This window comes from Exophiala viscosa (genome assembly GCF_022695815.1).
Source record: "Exophiala viscosa unplaced genomic scaffold EDD37scaffold_6, whole genome shotgun sequence".
NCBI classification, from domain to species: Eukaryota; Fungi; Ascomycota; class Eurotiomycetes; order Chaetothyriales; family Herpotrichiellaceae; genus Exophiala; species Exophiala viscosa.
The window spans coordinates 876,674-897,279 of NW_026944358.1; the positions used below are offsets into that span (position 1 = coordinate 876,674).

Here is a 20,606-nt window from a genome sequence, read left to right on the forward strand (position 1 = left end):
GCTGCGGAGTAAAAGCCAAGGGGCCTTTTTGGCATCTGCACTGCTGCAGTCCGCCAATAGCGGCTTCGTGTCTTCCTGTTTACATCTCTGGAGACATCGGCTTATACTTCAGCACATGCGATGGAGATCTTGACCTCAACGATTGTCCGTCCTATTCTTGACCGATGATGCCACCGCCGCTAGACGCGAGGAGACATCGCATCGCCAGCCATGGCCAAGTCACGGCCTGACAACAGTAGCCTACCGGACCCGGACTCGTTCTCTGTAGAAGACGCTGCTGATATCTCCACGAAGTATGCGCCGCCACTGTTTGGTATGACCATGATGTTCTGACTGCAGTTTGATAGTTCCCAGAAGCCGCGGCAATGGACGTCGTCCGAATCAACCAGTCTAGGCGCGTCAACCTCTTCGACATCCGATCCCATACGCTCAGACCTCCCTGGACGGTCGACCTCAGCTCGAGACGGAGCAGGACGGAGTGATACATATGCCCCGGTCGGTCACCATGCTACTGATGGACAAGATCAGAAAGAAGATGGCGCCCCCGATTGGTATGTCGAAGGACCAGGACGACGAGTCGGGTACGACGATTTGACTGCAATTGACTGGATCTACGAATACACGAAAGAGAGACAGCGGTTGAAGAGACTAGTCGCACTCAACTCAGGATTTACGGGGCAGCTGCGACAGTTGTTTGATGCAAGTCACGTCTGGGTGGTCCTCGTCGCGAGTGGCATTTCCGTTGGCTGCGTTGCGGCCATCATCAACATCGCCTCCGACTGGTTAGGAGACCTGAAGACAGGCTATTGCAAGAAGGGCACTGGTGGTGGACAGTTCTATCTGAACAAGCAGTTTTGCTGTTGGGGTCACGACGACTTCTCTCAGTGTCAAGACTGGACTCCGTGGCCATCTGCTTTGGGTGTTCGATCCCCGGGTGGTGGCTATATTATAAATTACATTTTCTTCATTGCGTTCTCAGTACGTTGCCAAAATGCTCTCATGAGTTGCTTGCTATACTGACATGGATTTACAGATTCTCTTTGCGGTGTCCGCTGCCGTTCTTGTACAACATTACTCTATTTATGCCCGACACAGCGGGATTCCGGAAATCAAGACTCTACTTGGAGGCTTTGTCATCAGGCGCTTTCTTGGAGGTTGGACTTTGATCACGAAGTCTTTAGGGCTGGTGAGTCGAATCCCGCAAAGTTGTTTAGCACACCTCTATTAACACTGTTCAGTGCCTTGCAGTTGCATCAGGCATGTGGCTCGGTAAAGAAGGCCCTTTTGTCCACCTTGCATGCTGCTGTGCCAACATCATAATGAAACCATTCGAGTCTCTCAGCCAAAACGAAGCGCGCAAACGAGAGATTTTGTCAGCGGCGGCGGCTTCGGGCATATCTGTTGCCTTTGGATCACCTATTGGTGGCGTACTGTTCTCTCTCGAGCAGTTGTCATACTACTTCCCGGACAAAACGATGTGGCAATCATTCGTCTGCGCCATGGTTGCTGCAGTCACCCTTCATGCCTTAGACCCATTTCATACCGGGAAAATCGTCCTGTATCAAGTCACGTACACGACAGGGTGGCACAGCTTCGAAATCATACCATTTATCCTCCTTGGTGTCATTGGCGGTGTGTACGGCGGCATGTTCATACAATTGAACATGTTGATCGCACGTCTGAGGAAGTCATCCATTTACCCACTTCGGGAGAGGCCTCTTCTCGAAGTCTTGATCATTGCGGTGATTTCGGCACTGGTCAATTTCCCAAACACTTTTATGCGAGCTCAGCTGTCAGAGTTGGTTTACTACCTGTTCGCGGAATGTGCTACCATCGGCAACAACGACATCTTTGGTCTCTGTAAAGCTACGACTGCTGGAGCCTTGTCAATGTCATGGCTATTGATCGCTGCCTCTTTTCTCGGATTCCTCCTCGCCAGCATCACTTTCGGTGCACAGATCCCGGCTGGTATAATACTGCCATCCCTCGCAATCGGAGCGCTCTATGGCAGGGCCCTTGGAGTTCTGGTGCAACTGTTACAAAAACACTTCTCGACCTCGTTGCTGTTTGCAGCATGTGAACCCGATGTACCTTGTATCACCCCTGGGACATACGCCATCGTGGGTGCAGCTTCAGCATTGGCCGGCGTCACACGGATGACTGTATCCATTGTGGTCATCATGTTCGAGCTGACAGGCGCACTCACGTACGTCCTGCCAATCATGATTGGGGTCATGCTTGCGAAGTGGATTGGAGACGCATTCTCAAAACGTGGCATCTATGAGTCCTGGATCCATTTCAATGAGTACCCATATCTGGACAATAAAGATGATCCCAATATGCCTCATGTGGCCGTCTCCAACATCATGACGAAGATGGAGGAGATGACATGCCTGGATGCTGGTCGCCCTCATACGATTGAGGAGCTGCAGAAGATCCTTCGCACGACTTCCTTTCGTGGCTTTCCAGTGGTGGCGTTCAAGCGAGGAACGTCCGACGATAATGCTCATGTGCCTCTATCTCGACAGTCACCACGAGATAACACTTTTCTGGGGTACATATCCAGGACAGAGCTCTCCTATGCATTGGACCGGGCTCTGGGACCAGCGAATACCCCTCATAGCTCTGGAAATGCCAATCTTCGAACGCCATGCTACTTTACCTACCATGCTGATGTCGTTGCTGGCCGTGGCATAGACTTGCGACCATGGATGGATCAGACCCCGATCACTCTCAATGTGCATAGCTCATTTCAATTGGCAGTGCATATGTTCCAGAAGCTTGGTCTACGATACCTCCTTTTCGTTGATAGGGGTGCCTTTCGAGGGTTCCTTACTAAAAAGGACGTCTGGTGGATTCTGTCCGCATCAGGAGATGAGCAAAAGGGCGATGGGTTTGTTGCTGGCGCTGGAATACTTCGGGAAGAGGGTGGTGAGGACGATGCGCCCGACGAAGCGAGAGGACTTCTTTACCAGGAATCAGACCACCTCGATCAGCGTGAAACACCAAGGTAGCATTCATTTTACAACGTTCGAAACCTTCCTCTCGCCCTGATCGTGTCATGAACGCGGCTTATTGACAGTTATACGAACACGGAAATGCCACATGAATGTGGTAAGGCTGTTTCTGGCCGGTGAGCATGGATCAGACATGTCGCTGGGACAGGGAGCAACCAAATCAGGCAAACTGCGAAATTGCACATGGCAATCGCTATCGTGAGTGACTCTCCATATTTCCAAGCGACTGCTGCCGAAATGTGACCGTTTTCTTCTACTGATGGTAGCATCTACTGGTGAGCAAGCAGACAGCTGCCAAAGGACTCAGGCACCAATGCAATGAATGCATGAGTTGGACAGTAAGGAACGTGGCAAGGGGCCAGGTCGTCTCCCCGGGCATCGCGGCAGTGCTAAAGATTGATAGAACAGAGCCTAGAATATCGGCTACGAGACGAGCAGATATTATGGGTATTCACCCACTGACTGCCCACGAGTGCGAGCACGAGGCAATGATGCAATTATGTCGCTCGCATACTCGGGGCCTTGAGATTTGGCCCTTTTGGCCCAGCACGAGGCCCTCGCATAGCGGTGGGGGAAATTAAGATACTATAGCCAGACCGCGCACGCCATGACAGGCTCTTCTCGGCAGTTTATTGCGGTCTCCTGGCGATCATCTCGCTTGGTGAAAGTGATCAGCGAACCCAAAAGTCTGGAGAACAAAGACAAGCGGTATTCCGGGAGCTCATGAATGATCTTCATACCCGCAGACGCGGGTTTTCTTGCCAAAAGTGTCGTCAAGACGTCAAGAGGCTGAAATTTACACGAGGATTTACGTTGTCCACAGAAGGTTTGAATGCTGTACCATGTACAAGTTCTTGCATCATTGGCAGGAAGCCTCCAGCTTTGGAGTACATCTACAGAGTGGGCCTAATTGGCCTCCTTTGGTCGGCCCCAAATGCCCATCAAGATCCAGAAATTCGGCTGCGCTCCGACTAGCATGCTCGAAAGCAAACTTAGCTGCTGGGATCAACTCCTCAAGCCGCTTGCCGAGCTAACTGTTCTTGTCTGGATGTTTCATTTCGAAGAAGTGCTGCAGTAGCAGACCGCCACCGCGCCGACCTCACTCTCGGCATTCATTCTCTGTTCACATGGACATGGGAGAGAAGGGGCAGGTAAATACACAAGTCGCGGCAATGGCAACCTGAAAAGAGCAATGATCTACCTCACGCGGAAGCCACGAGACGCTAGGTGCTTACAAGTGCTTGCAGGTGCTTGCACCTGTCTTTCCCCGGCTTCTAGCGGATGCGAGAGAATACATACCACAGTAGTAACGTGCAGTAGGCCGCTGGACACCCGCTAGCCCAAAGGTCTGATGCGACGACTCCGAATGGTGAACTGGTTTGGGCCAGCAGGACTAGTATCATGACCTTTTCGCTACGAAGTCAACATCCAACTGCTAAAGCTGGTCTGATGAGTTTGTTCCCAGGAAAAAAACATCTTTCCCAGGCCTGCTACCTTCCTGGGAACAGGGGGCCAGAGAATCAACCCCCGCAAAACAAACTTCTTTCAAGGTCAGCGCTGTCTCCGATGTTGGACGACAAAAGGGGGCCGTTATTGGTCATGGTCGGTCCCATAGCAGTGGTCTTGGTGCCCTGCTTCGGACGCAGAGGCTCAATACGCGCGAGAGGGTGGCACATGGGTGACGAATGCCGACAGCCACTTCGTAATGATTCCTTAGTCAACGCATCAACATGCATTTACTATTCATGGCATAAGATCGTTGTTGGAACAGGTCTTCCCGTCAAGTCATACGATGTGGGAACAAAACTTCATTTGTATGTGGTTCCAAAAGCTCCGATTCTCTTCGGATCATGCTCCGAGACGCTTCTGATATGCAATGTGGGTTTAGTCTTGACTCCTGCGAGGGCAATTGAGGACCACTGGTTCGGATGATTTTAAAGCCACTTCAAAGGAGTCTCGTGTCCGGTGCATTGGGTACATTGTCATGTGCTCGATCTGTTGTCGATCACTGCAGGTTTGACGTACAACGACCGAAGATAACCAACGATGATGACGAAGGCCTCCACGCCGTCTTCTCAACAAGGTGGTTGCTCGTCAGGAGCGTGTGGCCCATCATTATCATGACACGGCAATGAAATGGGTGGTCTCGCAAGCGCCACAAACCGGCCGCCATGAATCACTGGAGCAGAGAACGTTGGCGAGAGTATCTCTGGCCAAGCGAGCGTTTCAGGTAAGTTATTTGGGCCAAGAGATTGCTGGTTCATGGTTCTTTTGGTGCGGCTTGCATGTCCTAACTCCCACGTGCGGATAGACACCTTTCTCGTCACTGAACCCTATGCACCCGGGTTGGCTGAAACCGTGGACCTCGGAAATGTAAATACTGAGACCTGGACAACTTCAAGTCCTTAGAGCTTCATCACTAGCCAACATGAAACAGCCAGAAGATTTGAAATGGTTCTCTCGGATGCCATTAAGTTAAGTTATCGTTCCCCGTGCAGAGAGAGGCCCTAGGCCGAGCAGTGCAAGGGTGTCTTCGAACTACGGAAAGGCACGAGGAACCGAGGACACGGGTTGAAGAACGGCACGAGAACGCTAACACAAGCTGTGTTGACAGCGGGCACTGCGGGTTAAGACAGGCACGACAGGCCACCTTCCAGGTACTGTACTTACTGTACGCACAGGTGACAGGACCCTGCTTGTCGGACACTTTGGCCCGCGGGACCACGGATAGTTGACACCTGACAACTGGCAAGCATGCGGGCAAATTTGCAGCGATGAGTAGGTTTCAGACCCTTTCATCAAAATCGACCGTGCCGTCAATCGTCTTGTAAGGCCCAACCTCGTTACAACTGGCAAGCAGTTGGTAACAAAGTCGACTTGGGTGTTTTGAGTAGAGGATGTTTCCTTGGAACAGCGGATTCGAGCCGTCCTCTGGATGCGGGCCTGCAGGATCTGGTGGGCTATGAACAATGTGGCTGGCCCTCCCAAAAAGCAGCCACTTGCGAAGGGTGTGTACCTGGAGCACACAGATCCCTGCTGGCAAAACGTCCGGCTTGCAGCAGCCGAAAGGACAGCACTTGTTGCGCTGCCGAATCACGTCACCAGTCACCTTTTGGACGCATAGAAGGTGTCACTTGGAATGGGAAGAAACGAGGTACTCATCGGCCTCCTGATTTTGTGCTACACACCCGCCGGATAACATGGAGGTGCCTGGTTCCTGGTGCGACATGAACATGGATATTCTCCAGTAACTGTAACCTTTGAATTCAACCTCGTATTCTGGCTTGTAGATCAGTGTCCGTCGGTTGCTGATACAGAATGACGGCATCAAGGTTAGGATGAATTCCCATGCATACAAGCTGCAGATCTCCGTCGCTCCATACACTCTGAGAGGACGAGCCGTCTTTGCTAACCTTCCAGTCTGAACGAGCAATATCTGACTTGTTCTGTAGGACAGGACTCGATCAGATTCGCCAGCCACAAGCCGATGAGAAGAATGCTATTGATCTACAGGTTGACTTTGTTGAAGCGGCCAGATTTCAAACTGAAACCAAAGCCAACAAGCGAATGTTTGCTGCCGATTCTCTCATTTCCCAAGATTGGAATTCCTTCTGAACCGAGGCTTGGATACTGACATGTTGGCAGCTAGGCTCGATGGCACCAGCTTGACATTCTTCCAACGGAGGAATTCAAGCCAAAAATATGTATATATAATTTGGTCCACAACCATCACAATGTTAGCACAAAGAAGCTGCGGTACCTGGACTCCCGCAGTCATGGCACGAGTTTGACACATGTCTCTCCACGGCCGTCAGTGCCAGCCTGCCAGGGGCATATCGGATCAAAGAAAACTTTTCCTTTTCCAAGCACTGCAAGCAGTGTCTAAAACTTAGCCCGCACTCTGCTCTGACTTGCTCACCATTTGTCCCTAGTCCTAGACTTCCCTGAAGAGGCGGCCTCAACGCTGATCCTCTGCCGAGCTAAGCACGCAGACCTGCTGCTCCAAGTGGACACGGCTAGGAGAACAACCTCCGGGAGTGGTACTGACGCATTTGTCTTTTACGCCTATGCGGGCCCCCATCGCGCGAGCATGACGCCTTTCCATCAAGGGCAAAGCTCCAAGCGGCGAGTGCAACACCATCGGCCACCCTGGTCTCTCTCCCTGCTGAAGATGCCTTCCATCACACTGTTTTTCTGAGCGATCAAGGTCAATCCTGATCTGATCCACTGGGCGCCCACTGGCTAGCAATTCTCCCACAATTGACGGCAGCAAAAGAGACGAGCCGCCAGTCAGCAAATCCAGCCTGGTGTGCGCCATTCCATGCATCCACCGCGCCGGTCACCATGGATCGTCCCTCTAGGTCTGGGAAAGGCTTGGGGACGACATCAAAAAGACCCCCAACCCAAACTCGAGGAGTGTTAGGGTGTTGAACCTACACAAGAGTCGAATGTCTCTTCCCAGGTCTACAATCCGGACGACGGGTCTGTCTTAGTATTCAGTCATATTAACTTGTCTACTGCCGCTTGCAAACATCGCTCCTACTACGTAACTTCGAGCAGCATCCAGGCTAACAGTCTAGCCTTTCATTCCACTGCGACCCTCTCCCTTTAATGTTGGCCTCTTGCATCCCCGTCTACCCGAGAATCCACTGAGAGTTTAAGAGTGGAAGGTCGTCTCCACGTGGTTTTTGAGTCCTAGCACTTCTAGGATCGTCTTGATCCTTGGACTCTGATGAGATTGCTACCCACACGCTACTGCACCTAACAAAGAGCACCGCCTTCCGGGCATCTCGCCCATGCCCAAACACGACCGCTCCTTTCATAGCGGCGCGGTGTCTCGAGAGACAACCGAGAACCTCTACGACCTGGGACTGCTTAATCGTCCTGGATCCAGGTCTCGGTCAAGCATAAACGACTCAAACACGGCGCAGTGTAAGACCTCCCTCGACATAAAGCATTCCAAACCCTTTTGCGCAGAGACAGTGTTTCAGGCACGAAGATCACTTACTGACAAATGGTGTTACATTTTCCAGACCACCACTCGCGACCTCGCTTTGAGGGCTATCCTCCTCGCTCAGGCTCTTCCATGAGCGGCGCCGCTACGAGTACGTACAAACAATCGAGCATCAGCTCGGGCACCTTGGGCAGGCCGCATACGCCCAACGGTAGCCGACCGCGCACCAGAGATCAACGAGCTCCTCCTTCACCTACTGCAAGCGTCCCAGGAGCCGGCCATCCTATGGCAGGCATGCTCCACTCCGACCGCGCGCGTTCAAGACGAGAAAGAACATTTGTTGGCGGGGCATGCGCTGCTTGTGACGAGCTCTTGGAACATACCTTAAGAGGAGAAAGGGTCCTGCAGTTTTCCTGCGGCCATGTCGCTCATGAGGCTTGCTTCTATGAGTACATACGAGATTCCGACTCGCAGTACTGCCCAACATGCGACGCTCCCTTAGGTCTAGACTCTTTTCGTGGGGGGAGTATATTGGATTTGAGTTGGTTCCGCCCAGATGTCTCTATCGGGGTTGATGCTAACTTTGCCCAGGCAAGCTGAGTAACATGGTCCGAGCTGTTGCACACAAGGATGCAGCCTCGCCAAGAAGCTCGCAAAATACTCCAATGCCATGGAACAAGGAGGCACCGACGGTGGAAGACGATGATCGAAGCACCCGTGAGGTTCCTGCTCGACCCAGCCGTGAGAATCCAAACAGAGACAGCCGAGATAGCCAAAGGATGCGAATAGAACGACTCGGCATCGGACATGGACGTACCTCTGGGTCTGTCAACCATGCGACTTCCGAATCTATCAATCAGTCTATCAATCATACACGCAACGACAGTGGTGGAAAAGCCTCCTCGACGGAGCTCAGCAATGACCACGGCCATTCGCGAAAACACGATTATGATCTGCACGCTATGGAGACCACTGTCGCAGTCACGCAACCGAAAGACACGAAACAAATGATACCCACTCCGATCGTGACTGTACGCAGCGAATTCCCCACGCTCTCACGGTCGAGGCAACAGCAGAGTTTGACCTGTTTGGTGTCAATTGAGGTACCGGAATTCAAGTGGCCAGCACATTTCGATGAAGGACAGACAACACCGCCTGTCCCGCCCCTTCCTACAGATTCCGGGATTGGTATTCCCACGGTTCCAAAATTACGCGGCCAACGACCCCCACTGAACTATGAGTCGCCCGAAGTCCTTGACGGGCTCACCGATGAGCTAAAGATCCGGGTTGACCACTGGCACGGTCTGGAATTCTCCCGTTTTGGAAACCTGCGGTTGCACGGTGTGATCCGCGTGGGAAAGGACCGACATTCGTGGCAGGAGCTGGAGTGCTACTTATTTGGCGAAATGCTGATTTGCGTCAAAGAGAAAAAGAACGCTCAACCTCCTGTCACGCTCGAGTCGGGCAAGAGGTTGACCAGATGCACTTTAAAAGGCTCAATCCTTATCAGGAAACACCTGAGGCAGGTTCATGCTTCCCTGGACGAGAACATCCTTACTTTGAACCTGTCTGTGGCAGAGCTGCCAACTTTCCATCTCCAGTTCGAGGAAAGAGACAAGCTCGAACTATGGCAACGCGCTCTCCAAGATCTGAACAACACCGATTCGTTCTCGCGCTATCAATCCGACTATGACCAGGATACCTCTGGTACAGATGAGGAGGAATATGGTCGGCAAAACAGGACTGTTCGACGCGTACCCTCCGTTGCATCATCTTATGGAGGACCGAAGTCTGCCACCACCGCTGCCACTGATTACTCTGGTCACAAGCCAGTTGTCGATCGAAGGGTTCCACCATCGCTACACGTTCCCATTGATGTTGTCGTGGTTATTCCTGTGTCTTCTTCCATGCAAGGCTTGAAGATACAGCTCCTGCGGGATACCCTGCGTTTCTTGGTTTCCAATCTGGGCGACCGTGACCGCATGGGTCTGGTTACATTCGGCTCAAGCGGTGGCGGTGTTCCCGTGGTTGGAATGACAACCAAAACGTGGTCCGGATGGAACAAAGTCCTCAACTCGATCCGACCCGTTGGACAGAAGAGCTTGCGTGCCGACGTTGTTGAAGGTGCAAACGTTGCTATGGACCTGCTGATGCAACGAAAAGCTGCGAACCCAATCTCGACTATTATTCTGATCAGCGACTCTTCCACCTCTGATACCGAGAGCGTTGATTTCGTCGTACAAAGAGCTGAAGCTGCCAAGTGAGTTTTCCACCATCCCTTGATCCATTTCGTTACTAACCTTGACAGGGTGGGAATCCACTCTTTTGGTCTTGGTTTGACCCATAAGCCAGAGAGCATGATTGAGCTCTCGACTCGCACCAAAGCATCATATCTATACGTGAAGGATTGGATGATGCTTAGGGAATGTGCTGCCGGTGTCCTTGGCACTCTTCAGTCGATGTCCCATCAAAACGTCAAGCTGAAGCTTAGATTACCCGAGGGTTCTCCGGCCAAGTTCGTTAAGATCCATGGTGCTTTACAAACGACCAAGCGAGCCACTGGAAGGGATGCCGAAGCCACTCTGGGAGATCTCCACTTTGGTGATAAACGTGACGTTCTAGTACAACTGGTCATTGACCCAGATACTTCGACACAGGATCCTGCTCCTCAAGATCCGTGGGAGTCAATCGTGTCTGGTCTGGAAGCGTTGGGCGGTTCTCTCGACGTCGAGGACCAACGGGTGCAAAGCGTGGAAGAGCTCCCGCTGCTCCAAGCCGATTTATCTTACGGGGATCTCCTGCGCGAGGGAACGATAATGCAGCTCCCGCGACCATCTTTATTGGCAATCACTATGCTACCAGCTAACCCGAGAGTTCGGTCAACCGGCAGCCGGCCTTCGTCCCCACCTATTCCTCCACACCCGATGATCGTACAGCGGCGTATGGAGTTGTTGACCTCCGACATGTTGAGTCGCGCGTTGACCCTCGTGGCTCGCGGCCAGCATGAGCGGGCACACCACCTTCTGAACGAGACCCGAACAATCCTTAAAGGGTTAGGAAAGGGAGGCCTTCCTCCTCTTCCTCCGGGCGCAACTCATAACAAGAGGCATACTCCGCCGGCCAAGAGCCACAGCCCTCGAGCTGATACCCCAGAACGAAACCGTGACCACAGCCCGCACTCCGATGTCAGCACGCCTATTGCACGTACCAATGGAGTCGACCAAGCAACGATGAACGCTCTCGATGCCGATATCGAAACCAGCCTGGAGTGGATCAACCACCCGGCAGTATTCTCCCGGGACTCTCGCAAAGCCGTCCTGCAGGCCATTGGAGTCATCTCTTCCCAGCGAGCCTACACGTTCCGCACAGCCTCGGAGTCTATATGGGCTGATCGAGTGCCTGGTGTCAAACGACTCACAGAGCAGTCAAGGGAGTGGAGGGAGGTAGCGGATGATGCTTTGACTGAAGAATAATGAGGTTTACGACACGATCCTGTTATGTGTACCAGAATTTCACCGATTTTTTTTGCGTTGTGGACGTTGAAGGATTTTGGACCGCCAGTTTTTCCCCGATTTGATGAGCGACTGGTGCAAGATGGCGCATGATACAGCGATGAGAAATTCTTTTCGAGCGTCTGCCTGCTGTCTTGTAAGACCAATACCCTTCTATAGATTACTAGATGCACATGCATAGTACTGCCAAAGGTGAACTCTTTCTGGCTGATTAATCCTATTCTCATATGAAGATTTATCGACTTTGATAAGGCTTTTAATGATACTTGCATAGGTCCCATTGAGAAGACTTCATCCTAGTAATTCGGAGTATGATACCGAGTATCCTTCTTGAGTACGCTAGTGATTGGACTGTGCACCTGAGCCTTGCGTAGCCTCGCACAGCCTCGCGCAGCCTCGCGCGGCCTTGCGCCACAGCCGGCCCAGTGTTGACGCCACACCCGTGACATCGGATTTATTTTCTTTAGAAAAAATTGCCAAGATGGACGATGTAGAGGCAATTGAACGCCTTCATTCCATTTTTCTAGACACAACGGGCGAAACCTTTCTCGTGAGGGAGTGTCATATTTGCAGACGCATCAGATTCAAAAGCCATGGAAGATATAGCAGTATACTGCTCATGGGCTGATGCGCAACTCACCGAGGATGCACGACTTCCCTTAGAACTTCGGTCGATCATACTTCAATCAAGAGAATCTCAATATCTCAACGCCCTTGCCGATGCCGCGCAGAGACCGCAATATGGAGATGTCCTCTTTCCACTCTACAGACCTCTTTACCCCGAACTTGTTGCTCGCTGGACGAGCGATCTTCCTTCTTCACCAAATCTACGTGAAATTGTACCTTGCATTTCCAGCCTGGCCCGAATTCTCCCATACGCCACATATTTCCGCCATCATGTCAGACAACTGTTGGTATCTCTACCAGCGCTCAGACGACCGGGTGGGCTTGATCGTGGATCGTTGCAACTGGACGAACAAGAATTGTCCTCGTTTTTAGTGGCGTTGTTTCGCCTTCTTTCCTTCGACCGCGACATCCTTGCCGAGACTGTCGTTCCTGCCTTTTTTGCATCGTTCCTTCGCCACCACTCTTCGACGATGCGGTACTTAGCCGTTCAATGTTTCTGCAGCGTTGTGCATTTGGCGGACGCTTTCTCTGAGCAGATGGTCGAGAAGTATGTGGGCACGGACGCAATTCTGGGAGATTGGGAGGGCAGATGCATTGACTATCGGCTCCTCAAGCTTTGGGAGGAAAAGAGATGGAAGGAAATGTCGAGGACAGTAACCGATGTGGAAACTCGCTGTCACCAAGCGTCGGCACCGTCTGAGATACGAATTTTGGATGCCAGCAACCTCAACCCCGGCACGGCTGATCTTGGCGGCATACTACTTCCTCGATCAATGCACCTAGACACCACTGCCACTACTTTTGTGCTCACGGCGACCGCCAAGCAGAATCTACAACAACTCGGCCAGTGCCTACGAGAAAGAAAACCTGTCATACTCTCTGGGGCCCCAGGCTCGGGGAAGACTGCGCTTGTACATGAAGCTGCCAGGCTGCTCAACAAGCTATCCACAATGATCACCTTGCATCTGAACGAGCAGACGGATGCAAAGACCCTGTTAGGAATTTACACGTCGTCTCCTGATGGCACGTCTTTCACCTGGCAGGCAGGAATCCTGACAAAGGCGATACAACAGGGAAGATGGGTACTGATAGAGGATATTGATCGGGCTCCGGCTGAGGTCATGGGTGTACTGCGACCTATCCTTGAGAATGGCGAACTGTTTCTACCCAATCGCAAGGAGACCATCCGGCCCAAAGATGGCTTCCGCATTCTTGCCACTCTGAAAGCAACTGGACGCTCTCCTATATCCAGCTCTTCACGTCACTCCTGGCTGTTAAATCCTCGACTGTGGTCTGCGGTTGGTGTGGTCAATTTCACGCAGCCTGAAATTGAGGTGCTTCTACGCTCGAGGTATCCCAAGGCTGAGGTGTTCATTCCTACGGTTCTGCAAGTTCACGAAGAAGTTTGTGCCTTGTATAGAGAAAATCCTGCTTTCAAGAGCCTCCAGACTCGGATACCCTCAATACGAGACCTGCTCAATTGGACTCGAAGAATCATCAAGAGGCTTCCGTCACAAGACTTTGTGTCGCCATCAAGGCCTTTAGCTGAGACGACAAAGTTCGATATCTTCAAAGATGCGGTCGACTGTTATGCCGGTTACCTAAATGAAGACGCGCTCCACGAGTTAGTCGCCACATCAGTCGCCCGGATGATGAACATATCACCGCAGCAAATGCGCCATTGCTTGGATGAGGGGGTCATTCAAGTCTCGGACAGGGAATCGGAAATTCAGATTGGTCGAAGTGCTCTTGCCAAGGTGGTCAGTCGTCGTCGTCGTCAATCTCAGCGAACACCTTTCGCACTTACCAAGTACGCTCAGCGAACGCTTGACCGGATCGCAGCCAGCGCTAGCTGTTCAGAGCCATGTCTTCTGGTCGGTGAGACCGGAGTGGGTAAAACCACTTTGGTCCAGCACATTGCAAACCTAGTGGGTCAGAAGCTCACCGTCGTGAATCTCTCACAACAGAGCGAAGTCAGTGATCTCCTGGGTGGCTTGAAGCCGGTGACCACTCGTTCTCTTGTCTTGCCCCTTGTTGAGCAATTCAACACACTGTTTGACGACACTTTCTCGAGCAAACGAAATGAGAAATTCCAGATCGCGATCACCAAAGCCGTCATAAAGCAAAATTGGTCAAGGCTGACAATGCTATGGCACGAAGCAATTCAGATGGCCGCTGGGTCACTGAAAACAGCCCCGGAGTCTCCAAAAGCCGGTAGTGATGTACACGCGAACAAGAAGCGAAAGCTTGCGAACCCCAGACATGAGGCCTTGCGGAGTAGATGGGCAGACTTTGCTGAGTCCTTGAATAAGATCCGCTCACAGATCGATCATGGCGACAAGAATCACACCTTCGCATTTGTAGAAGGTCGACTGGTCCAAGCAGTGCGACAAGGTGAATGGGTCCTTCTTGACGAAATCAACCTCGCGTCGGCAGATACTCTGGACCATATCGTCAGCCTCCTGCACAATGGCGACGATGAAAAACCATCTCTTCTTCTTGCTGAAGCTGGCAGCATCGAATCAGTTGTTGCGCATCCTAACTTCAGACTTTTTGCTGCAATGAACCCAGCTACCGACGCTGGGAAGAAAGACCTAGCGCCTGGATTACGATCTCGTTTCACAGAATTGTACGTCCCATCTGGGGATAACAACGCGCAGGATCTGACAAAGATCATTCAAACGTACCTGGGCACTCAGCTTGACAACGATAAACGAGCTGCTCTAGACCTGGCAAGAGCGTACCTCGATTTGAGGAAGCTGAACCAGGAGCACAAATTGACCGACGGAGCAGGCGATGCCCCCCATTTCAGCATCCGATCACTCGTCCGTTGCCTGCTGTACGTTTCGCAGCACAGCGCAAGCCATGGACTGAGACGAGCTATGTACGAAGGCTTCGCGATGAGCTTCTTCACAGTGCTAAGTAGGGCATCGGAAAGTCTGGCTCTGCCATTCCTGGACAAGCACCTACTCTCAAACGTCAAGAATAAGAAGTCTTTCCTGATTCAGCAGCCCAAAATGCCCTTTGACGGTGACGAATACATCGCTTTCCGGCATCATCTAGTCAAAAAGGGGCCGATGAGCCCTGACTTTCAGTCTCACTACATCAGGACGCCGTCGGTGGAGCGCAACTTGCTGAATCTAGCTCGAGCGGCCTCGATGCGCCGCTTTCCAATCCTGTTGCAGGGCCCGACCTCCGCCGGCAAGACTAGCATGGTGGAGTATCTCGCAAAGCTATCTGGTAACAAGTTCGTTAGAATCAACAATCACGAGCACACCGACTTACAAGAGTACCTGGGCAGCTATGTGTCTGACGCTGATGGGAAGCTCCAATATCGAGAAGGAGTCCTCGTGGATGCCCTTCGTCGAGGTGATTGGATCGTGTTGGACGAACTGAATTTGGCCCCAAGCGATGTTCTTGAAGCTCTCAATCGTCTGCTTGATGACAATAGAGAGCTATTGATACCAGAGTCTCAGGAGATAGTTCGTCCTCATCCGAACTTCATGCTGTTCGCCACACAAAATCCTGCTGGACTTTATGGCGGACGGAAACGTCTTTCCCGAGCATTCCGAAATCGTTTTCTCGAACTTCGTTTTGACGATATCCCCGAGGATGAGCTTGAGATTATTCTGCGCGAACGGTCCCAAATCGCGCCGTCTTTTTGCACTCTGGTTGTCAATGTGTACAAGCAGCTTTCATTGCAAAGGCAGTCTTCGAGGTTGTTCGAGCAACGGAACAGCTTTGCAACGCTCAGAGATCTATTCCGCTGGGCTTCGAGAGCGGTGGACGATAAGCACCAGCTGGCATATCACGGCTTCATGCTCTTGGCTGAGCGAGTGAGAGATCCGGCAGAGCGCGCTGTGGTTAAGAAAACCATCGAAAAGACCATGAAAGTTAGCATTGACGAAAATGCGCTATATGGTTTGCCAGCAGTCCCAGAAGCTGCTCGACAGTCTGGTGCAATCGTGTGGACTTTGGCAATGCGGAGACTGTTTGTCCTTGTATCCGAAGCGTTGAAGAATAATGAACCTGTTCTCCTGGTGGGCGAGACAGGTTGCGGGAAGACTCAGATTTGCCAGGTCGTTGCGGCTGCATTTGGTCGTCGAATAGACATCTACAATGCGCATACAAACACTGAGACTGGCGACCTCATCGGGTCTCAGCGACCAATCCGCAATCGTTCCGAGCTCGCAAAAGAGATACGAGGGACTTGGGCTGCGATGGTCCAATTGCCTGGGGGAGACGCTCTCGATGAGAATGCGAACATTGATCAATTGATAGAGCATTTCACGATGATGGACAAGTCTGCCTATGATGCTGAATATGTGGCAAGGCTGCGTGCGTGCATTGGGGCATACCAGTCCTTGTTTGCTTGGAGCGATGGAAGTCTGGTCAGAGCAATGAAGTCCGGGGATCATTTTCTTCTTGATGAGATTTCGTTGGCTGATGATTCGGTCCTCGAGCGCTTGAACAGTGTCCTTGAGCCTTCACGGACGATTCTCCTTGCAGAAAAGGGCTCTTTCGACAATCTCATCGTCGCTCATCCGATGTTCCAGTTCTTAGCAACAATGAATCCTGGCGGTGATTACGGCAAACGAGAATTGTCGGCTGCCTTGCGAAATCGATTGACGGAGATATGGGTTCCTCCTTTGTCGCAAGAGTCTGATATCCTGCCAATCATTCAGAACAGATTGAGCCCTCAGTGGCACTACATGGCGGAGCCAATGCTGAAGTTTGCCGTTTGGTTTCGGCGCACTTTTCATAACACTGGAACTGACACCGTTCCACTTCGTGATCTCCTCGCATGGGCAGACTTCGTTGGCCGTGCCGCCTATATTGGTGAAGATCTTGCATTCGTACACGGGGGCTTCATGGTGTATATCGATTCGATCGGCGCAAATCCAGCTGGGATGACTTCAACAAGCACAGGCGATCTGACCCACTCTAGGCGCAGATGTTTGCAATACTTGCAGGAGCTGACTGACGTCGACGTTTTGGCGCAGTATGAGCAGACACCCGAGTTGAAAACGACTGCGGAGTCCTTTTATGGTGGCCCCTTTTCGTTGCCTCGCCATCGGACCGAACTGCAAAACCAGCCAGATCTCGTGTTCGACGCTCCTACAACTCTGCGAAACACTATGAGAATTGTGCGTGCGTTGCAAATGACAAGGCCTGTCTTGCTCGAAGGAAGCCCTGGTGTTGGGAAGACTGCTATAGTGACGGCTTTGGCTCAGGCTGCTGGCAAGGACTTCACACGTATCAATCTTTCTGACCAGACCGATCTGATGGATCTGTTTGGTGCTGATGCCCCATCTGAGGGTGACCAATTGGGGACGTTCTCCTGGCAGAATGGACCTTTACTCGAGGCGATGCAAAACGGAGGCTGGGTCTTGCTGGACGAAATGAATCTGGCCTCTCAATCCGTTCTTGAAGGCCTGAACTCCTGCCTCGACCACCGAAGAGAAGTATACATCGCTGAGTTGGACAAGTCGTTCACCTGTCATCCAGACTTTACTCTGTTTGCAGCTCAGAATCCTCACCATCAAGGTGGTGGGAGGAAGGGACTTCCGGCATCCTTTGTCAATCGATTCACCGTGGTCTATGCAGATTCTTTCGAGGAAGAAGATCTGATGCGCATTTGCAAGGCCAAATTCACCACAGTCCCGTCGGATCAACTGGAAAATGTAGTCAAGACAGCCATACAGATCGACCAGCTTGTCCCTCGTGCTGCAGCGTTTGCTCAAGGGGGCCCTTGGGAAGCAAATCTCCGCGATGTCAGTCGCTGGCTGGCATTGTGTGAAGCACAGCCCACACTTCCAGCATTCAGCCACTTCCGCACTATAGTGGCAGAGCGGTTTCGTACTCCTGCCCAGAGAGACCTCGTTGATCAAGCATTTGAGCATGTGTGGCAGACCACTTCAGCAGAAAGCTTCTACACCAACATCACGCCGACAACATTGCAAGTCGGGACCGCGTTTCTGCCCAGAAATAGTACACTGCAGCTGACCAAAGGACCACACTCGACTATGGCTGTCTCACATCTGCCAGCAGCCAACTCGATTATCACTGCCATCAATAGGAATTGGCCAGTCATACTGGCGGGTCCCTCGGCCTCCGGAAAGACCACCTTGATTCGCTCAATCGGTGCTACATGCGGGATCAACGTTGTCGAGTTTTCCATGAACGCAGATGTCGATACCATGGATCTTGTCGGAGGCTTTGAACAGTATGATGTGCGCCGAGACATAGTTGACTTTCAGCAGAAAGCCAGGGATGTCCTTCAAGAGAAGCTCGCAATGTCCGTTGCGGCCGGAGGGTCAGACGACAAGATTACTCAAGTACTTGACCTATGGCACGGGTTCGAAGCCATTGGTATTGCACTAGACGACTCACGAAAGATTCTGACGACTGTGGCCAACATCATACCTGATCTCGCTGATGGAGCTGAGGCTCTGATGAGCAAGCTCGAGGAGTCTGACACTTTGCGGTCACGCTTTGTTTGGAATGACGGCGTTCTGGTAGACGCTGTCGAAAGTGGCTGTTGGCTAGTACTCGACAACGCCAATCTCTGCAATCCTTCGGTCCTAGATCGACTCAATTCTCTGCTGGAGCCAAATGGAGTTTTGACATTGAGTGAGCACCATAGTGCTGGCAGCGGGTCTCGGGTTATCAAGCCTCATCCCAATTTCCGAGTCTTCCTGACACTGGACCCACGGTATGGCGAATTGTCACGCGCAATGCGAAACCGCTCGTTGGAGGTCTTTTTGCCCCCTCTCGATGAAGAAGCTCTCAAGCCGAAGCACATCCAATATCCGTATGCGTCTTCCACTGCTCGATTGAGGCACCTGTTTGAAGCCACCAGAACAGATTCTGCGGGGTTGGAGGCCTATGTGGACAACCTTTCAAGCAAGGACATGGCTTTCATCTCGGACGAAAGTCGTCCTGTGCCTGTGACCGGAGACGGTCAGATCATCAGCAGCGAATTGCGCTTTAGAAAGACATTCAATGTTGCCGAAGCGTACAAAATATCTGCGTTATCACCTTGCATTCCAAATCTGGATGTGCCGCAGCTCCTCTCTCTGAATGAGCCTCTGGTCCAACTTGGAACACGTTTTGGTGATAGCTACCTGTGCCCAGAGATGGCGGAGTTGTTTGTCAAAGGATGGCATGTCGTTCGACGGATGGCAACCATCAGAACCAGCCTCAAATATGCAATGGACTGCACATCGACAAAATCTGTCAAAGAGATGAATCTCCTTGAAAAGTCTACCATCATGACCAAACAGTCAAAGCAGTTTGCAGGTGTGCCGCACACATTTGCTTTCGCTAACGAGTTCATTTCTGGACTTTCCGCAATATTCAAAAGCAGTGTTGGCGAAGCCGCCCACCAGGAGGTTCTTGATGCTGTCGGACGTATTCTCGCCTTCGTCTACGATGTAATCCTCCTCAGTGACGCTAAAGCGTTGGACTTCGCAGTCCATCAGGCCTATCTTCAAATTGCCGCATATACCGCAGTTCATGTGGAGGAAAGACATCCTGGACTGGCTGCTCTGTTCAGAAAGGCGCTCAAAACCCTCTCGATTCAGGGCACCGCCCTCCGAACTGGACGGGGCCTGCAAGTAATGTGGCCGCATTTTCAACCAAAGGTGGTAGGCTCGTTGCCTCAATTGGAAATGCAGCTCCACCTTGAGGATCTGATTGCCAAGTTCGACACCATCTGCCATTCGTTGCCTCAGTCGCGACTGTCATTATCTGCCTTGAGGTTGAAATTGCTGCAGACCTATGTGTCGGTCACCGAGTCCGAAGGTCCGCAGACACCTCTTGTCGCTCTTCAAGCAGCTGTAGCGGAGTTGGAAAGTCAATCGCAGCAAGGCTTTGTCCTTCAGGGTCACTTTCCGGAAGTCATGAGCTATATCAATCAGGTGTTAACCCTGCAGGGACGAAAAGCGGACCAGGCGGAAGTGCAGCACCTGGCAATGTTCATCCCAAATGACCCGAGACGTGCCTTGCTTACCAGAGACCAAGGGCCTGTTCCGGATGCCCTAAGCCGACTTGCCGCAATCGAACCCACCATATTCGCAGCTCATCATTCAATTGCCACTCTCTTCACGAGGCAGTTGTCTTCGGTGCGAGAGCAACGCCTTGGTATGCTTAACTATGCCGGGGAAGAGCTCATATTGCTGGTAAAAGAGACAGCTTCACTGACAACGGCTTTCGAAGACGTTATGGCTCCCCTGCTTGCCGACTTGCGCACTGTCGCTGCTGGTATACTGTTCTCCCACTACGATATGATGACTGCGCAAGCAAAATCGTGCTTCTCTACTCAAGGCCTTCTGGACTTCCAAAAACTTTCCGGTGTGCCTGGCGAGGACGCTATCTTGGCCGGACAGGATCGCGACTTCTTCGGAGAATTGTATCTGAAGTACGTGCTTCCTGCTATCACCATACTCGCTGTGTCGGAGAGCTGCGGAGTTGATGAGCTCATGAAATGTCTGA

General features: G+C 51.9%; 3 protein-coding genes across 3 annotated transcripts; all 3 read left to right on the forward strand.

Moving 5' to 3' along the window:
- The first annotated feature begins 48 nt into the window (after positions 1 to 48).
- On the forward strand, positions 49 to 3,179 carry EDD37DRAFT_434283 (chloride channel 3). The gene is made up of 4 exons (XM_062812708.1): positions 49 to 293; positions 348 to 978; positions 1,034 to 1,186; positions 1,239 to 3,179. The coding sequence occupies exons 1-4, from the start codon at positions 211 to 213 to the stop codon at positions 3,012 to 3,014; spliced, it is 2,643 nt and encodes an 880-aa protein (XP_062669596.1). The 5' UTR covers positions 49 to 210; the 3' UTR covers positions 3,015 to 3,179.
- Positions 3,180 to 4,205: 1,026 nt separating this feature from the next.
- Positions 4,206 to 5,049, forward strand: EDD37DRAFT_434321 (uncharacterized protein). The gene has a single exon (XM_062812709.1). The coding sequence runs from the start codon at positions 4,419 to 4,421 to the stop codon at positions 4,947 to 4,949; it is 531 nt and encodes a 176-aa protein (XP_062669597.1). The 5' UTR covers positions 4,206 to 4,418; the 3' UTR covers positions 4,950 to 5,049.
- A 2,764-nt stretch (positions 5,050 to 7,813) lies between these two features.
- EDD37DRAFT_565192 (uncharacterized protein) lies at positions 7,814 to 11,444 on the forward strand (the record flags this gene model as incomplete). The annotated part of the gene is made up of 4 exons (XM_062814045.1): positions 7,814 to 7,949; positions 8,051 to 8,512; positions 8,563 to 10,231; positions 10,280 to 11,444. 4 exons carry the CDS (start codon positions 7,814 to 7,816, stop codon positions 11,442 to 11,444), a joined length of 3,432 nt encoding a protein of 1,143 aa, XP_062669598.1.
- Positions 11,445 to 20,606: the final 9,162 nt, after the last annotated feature.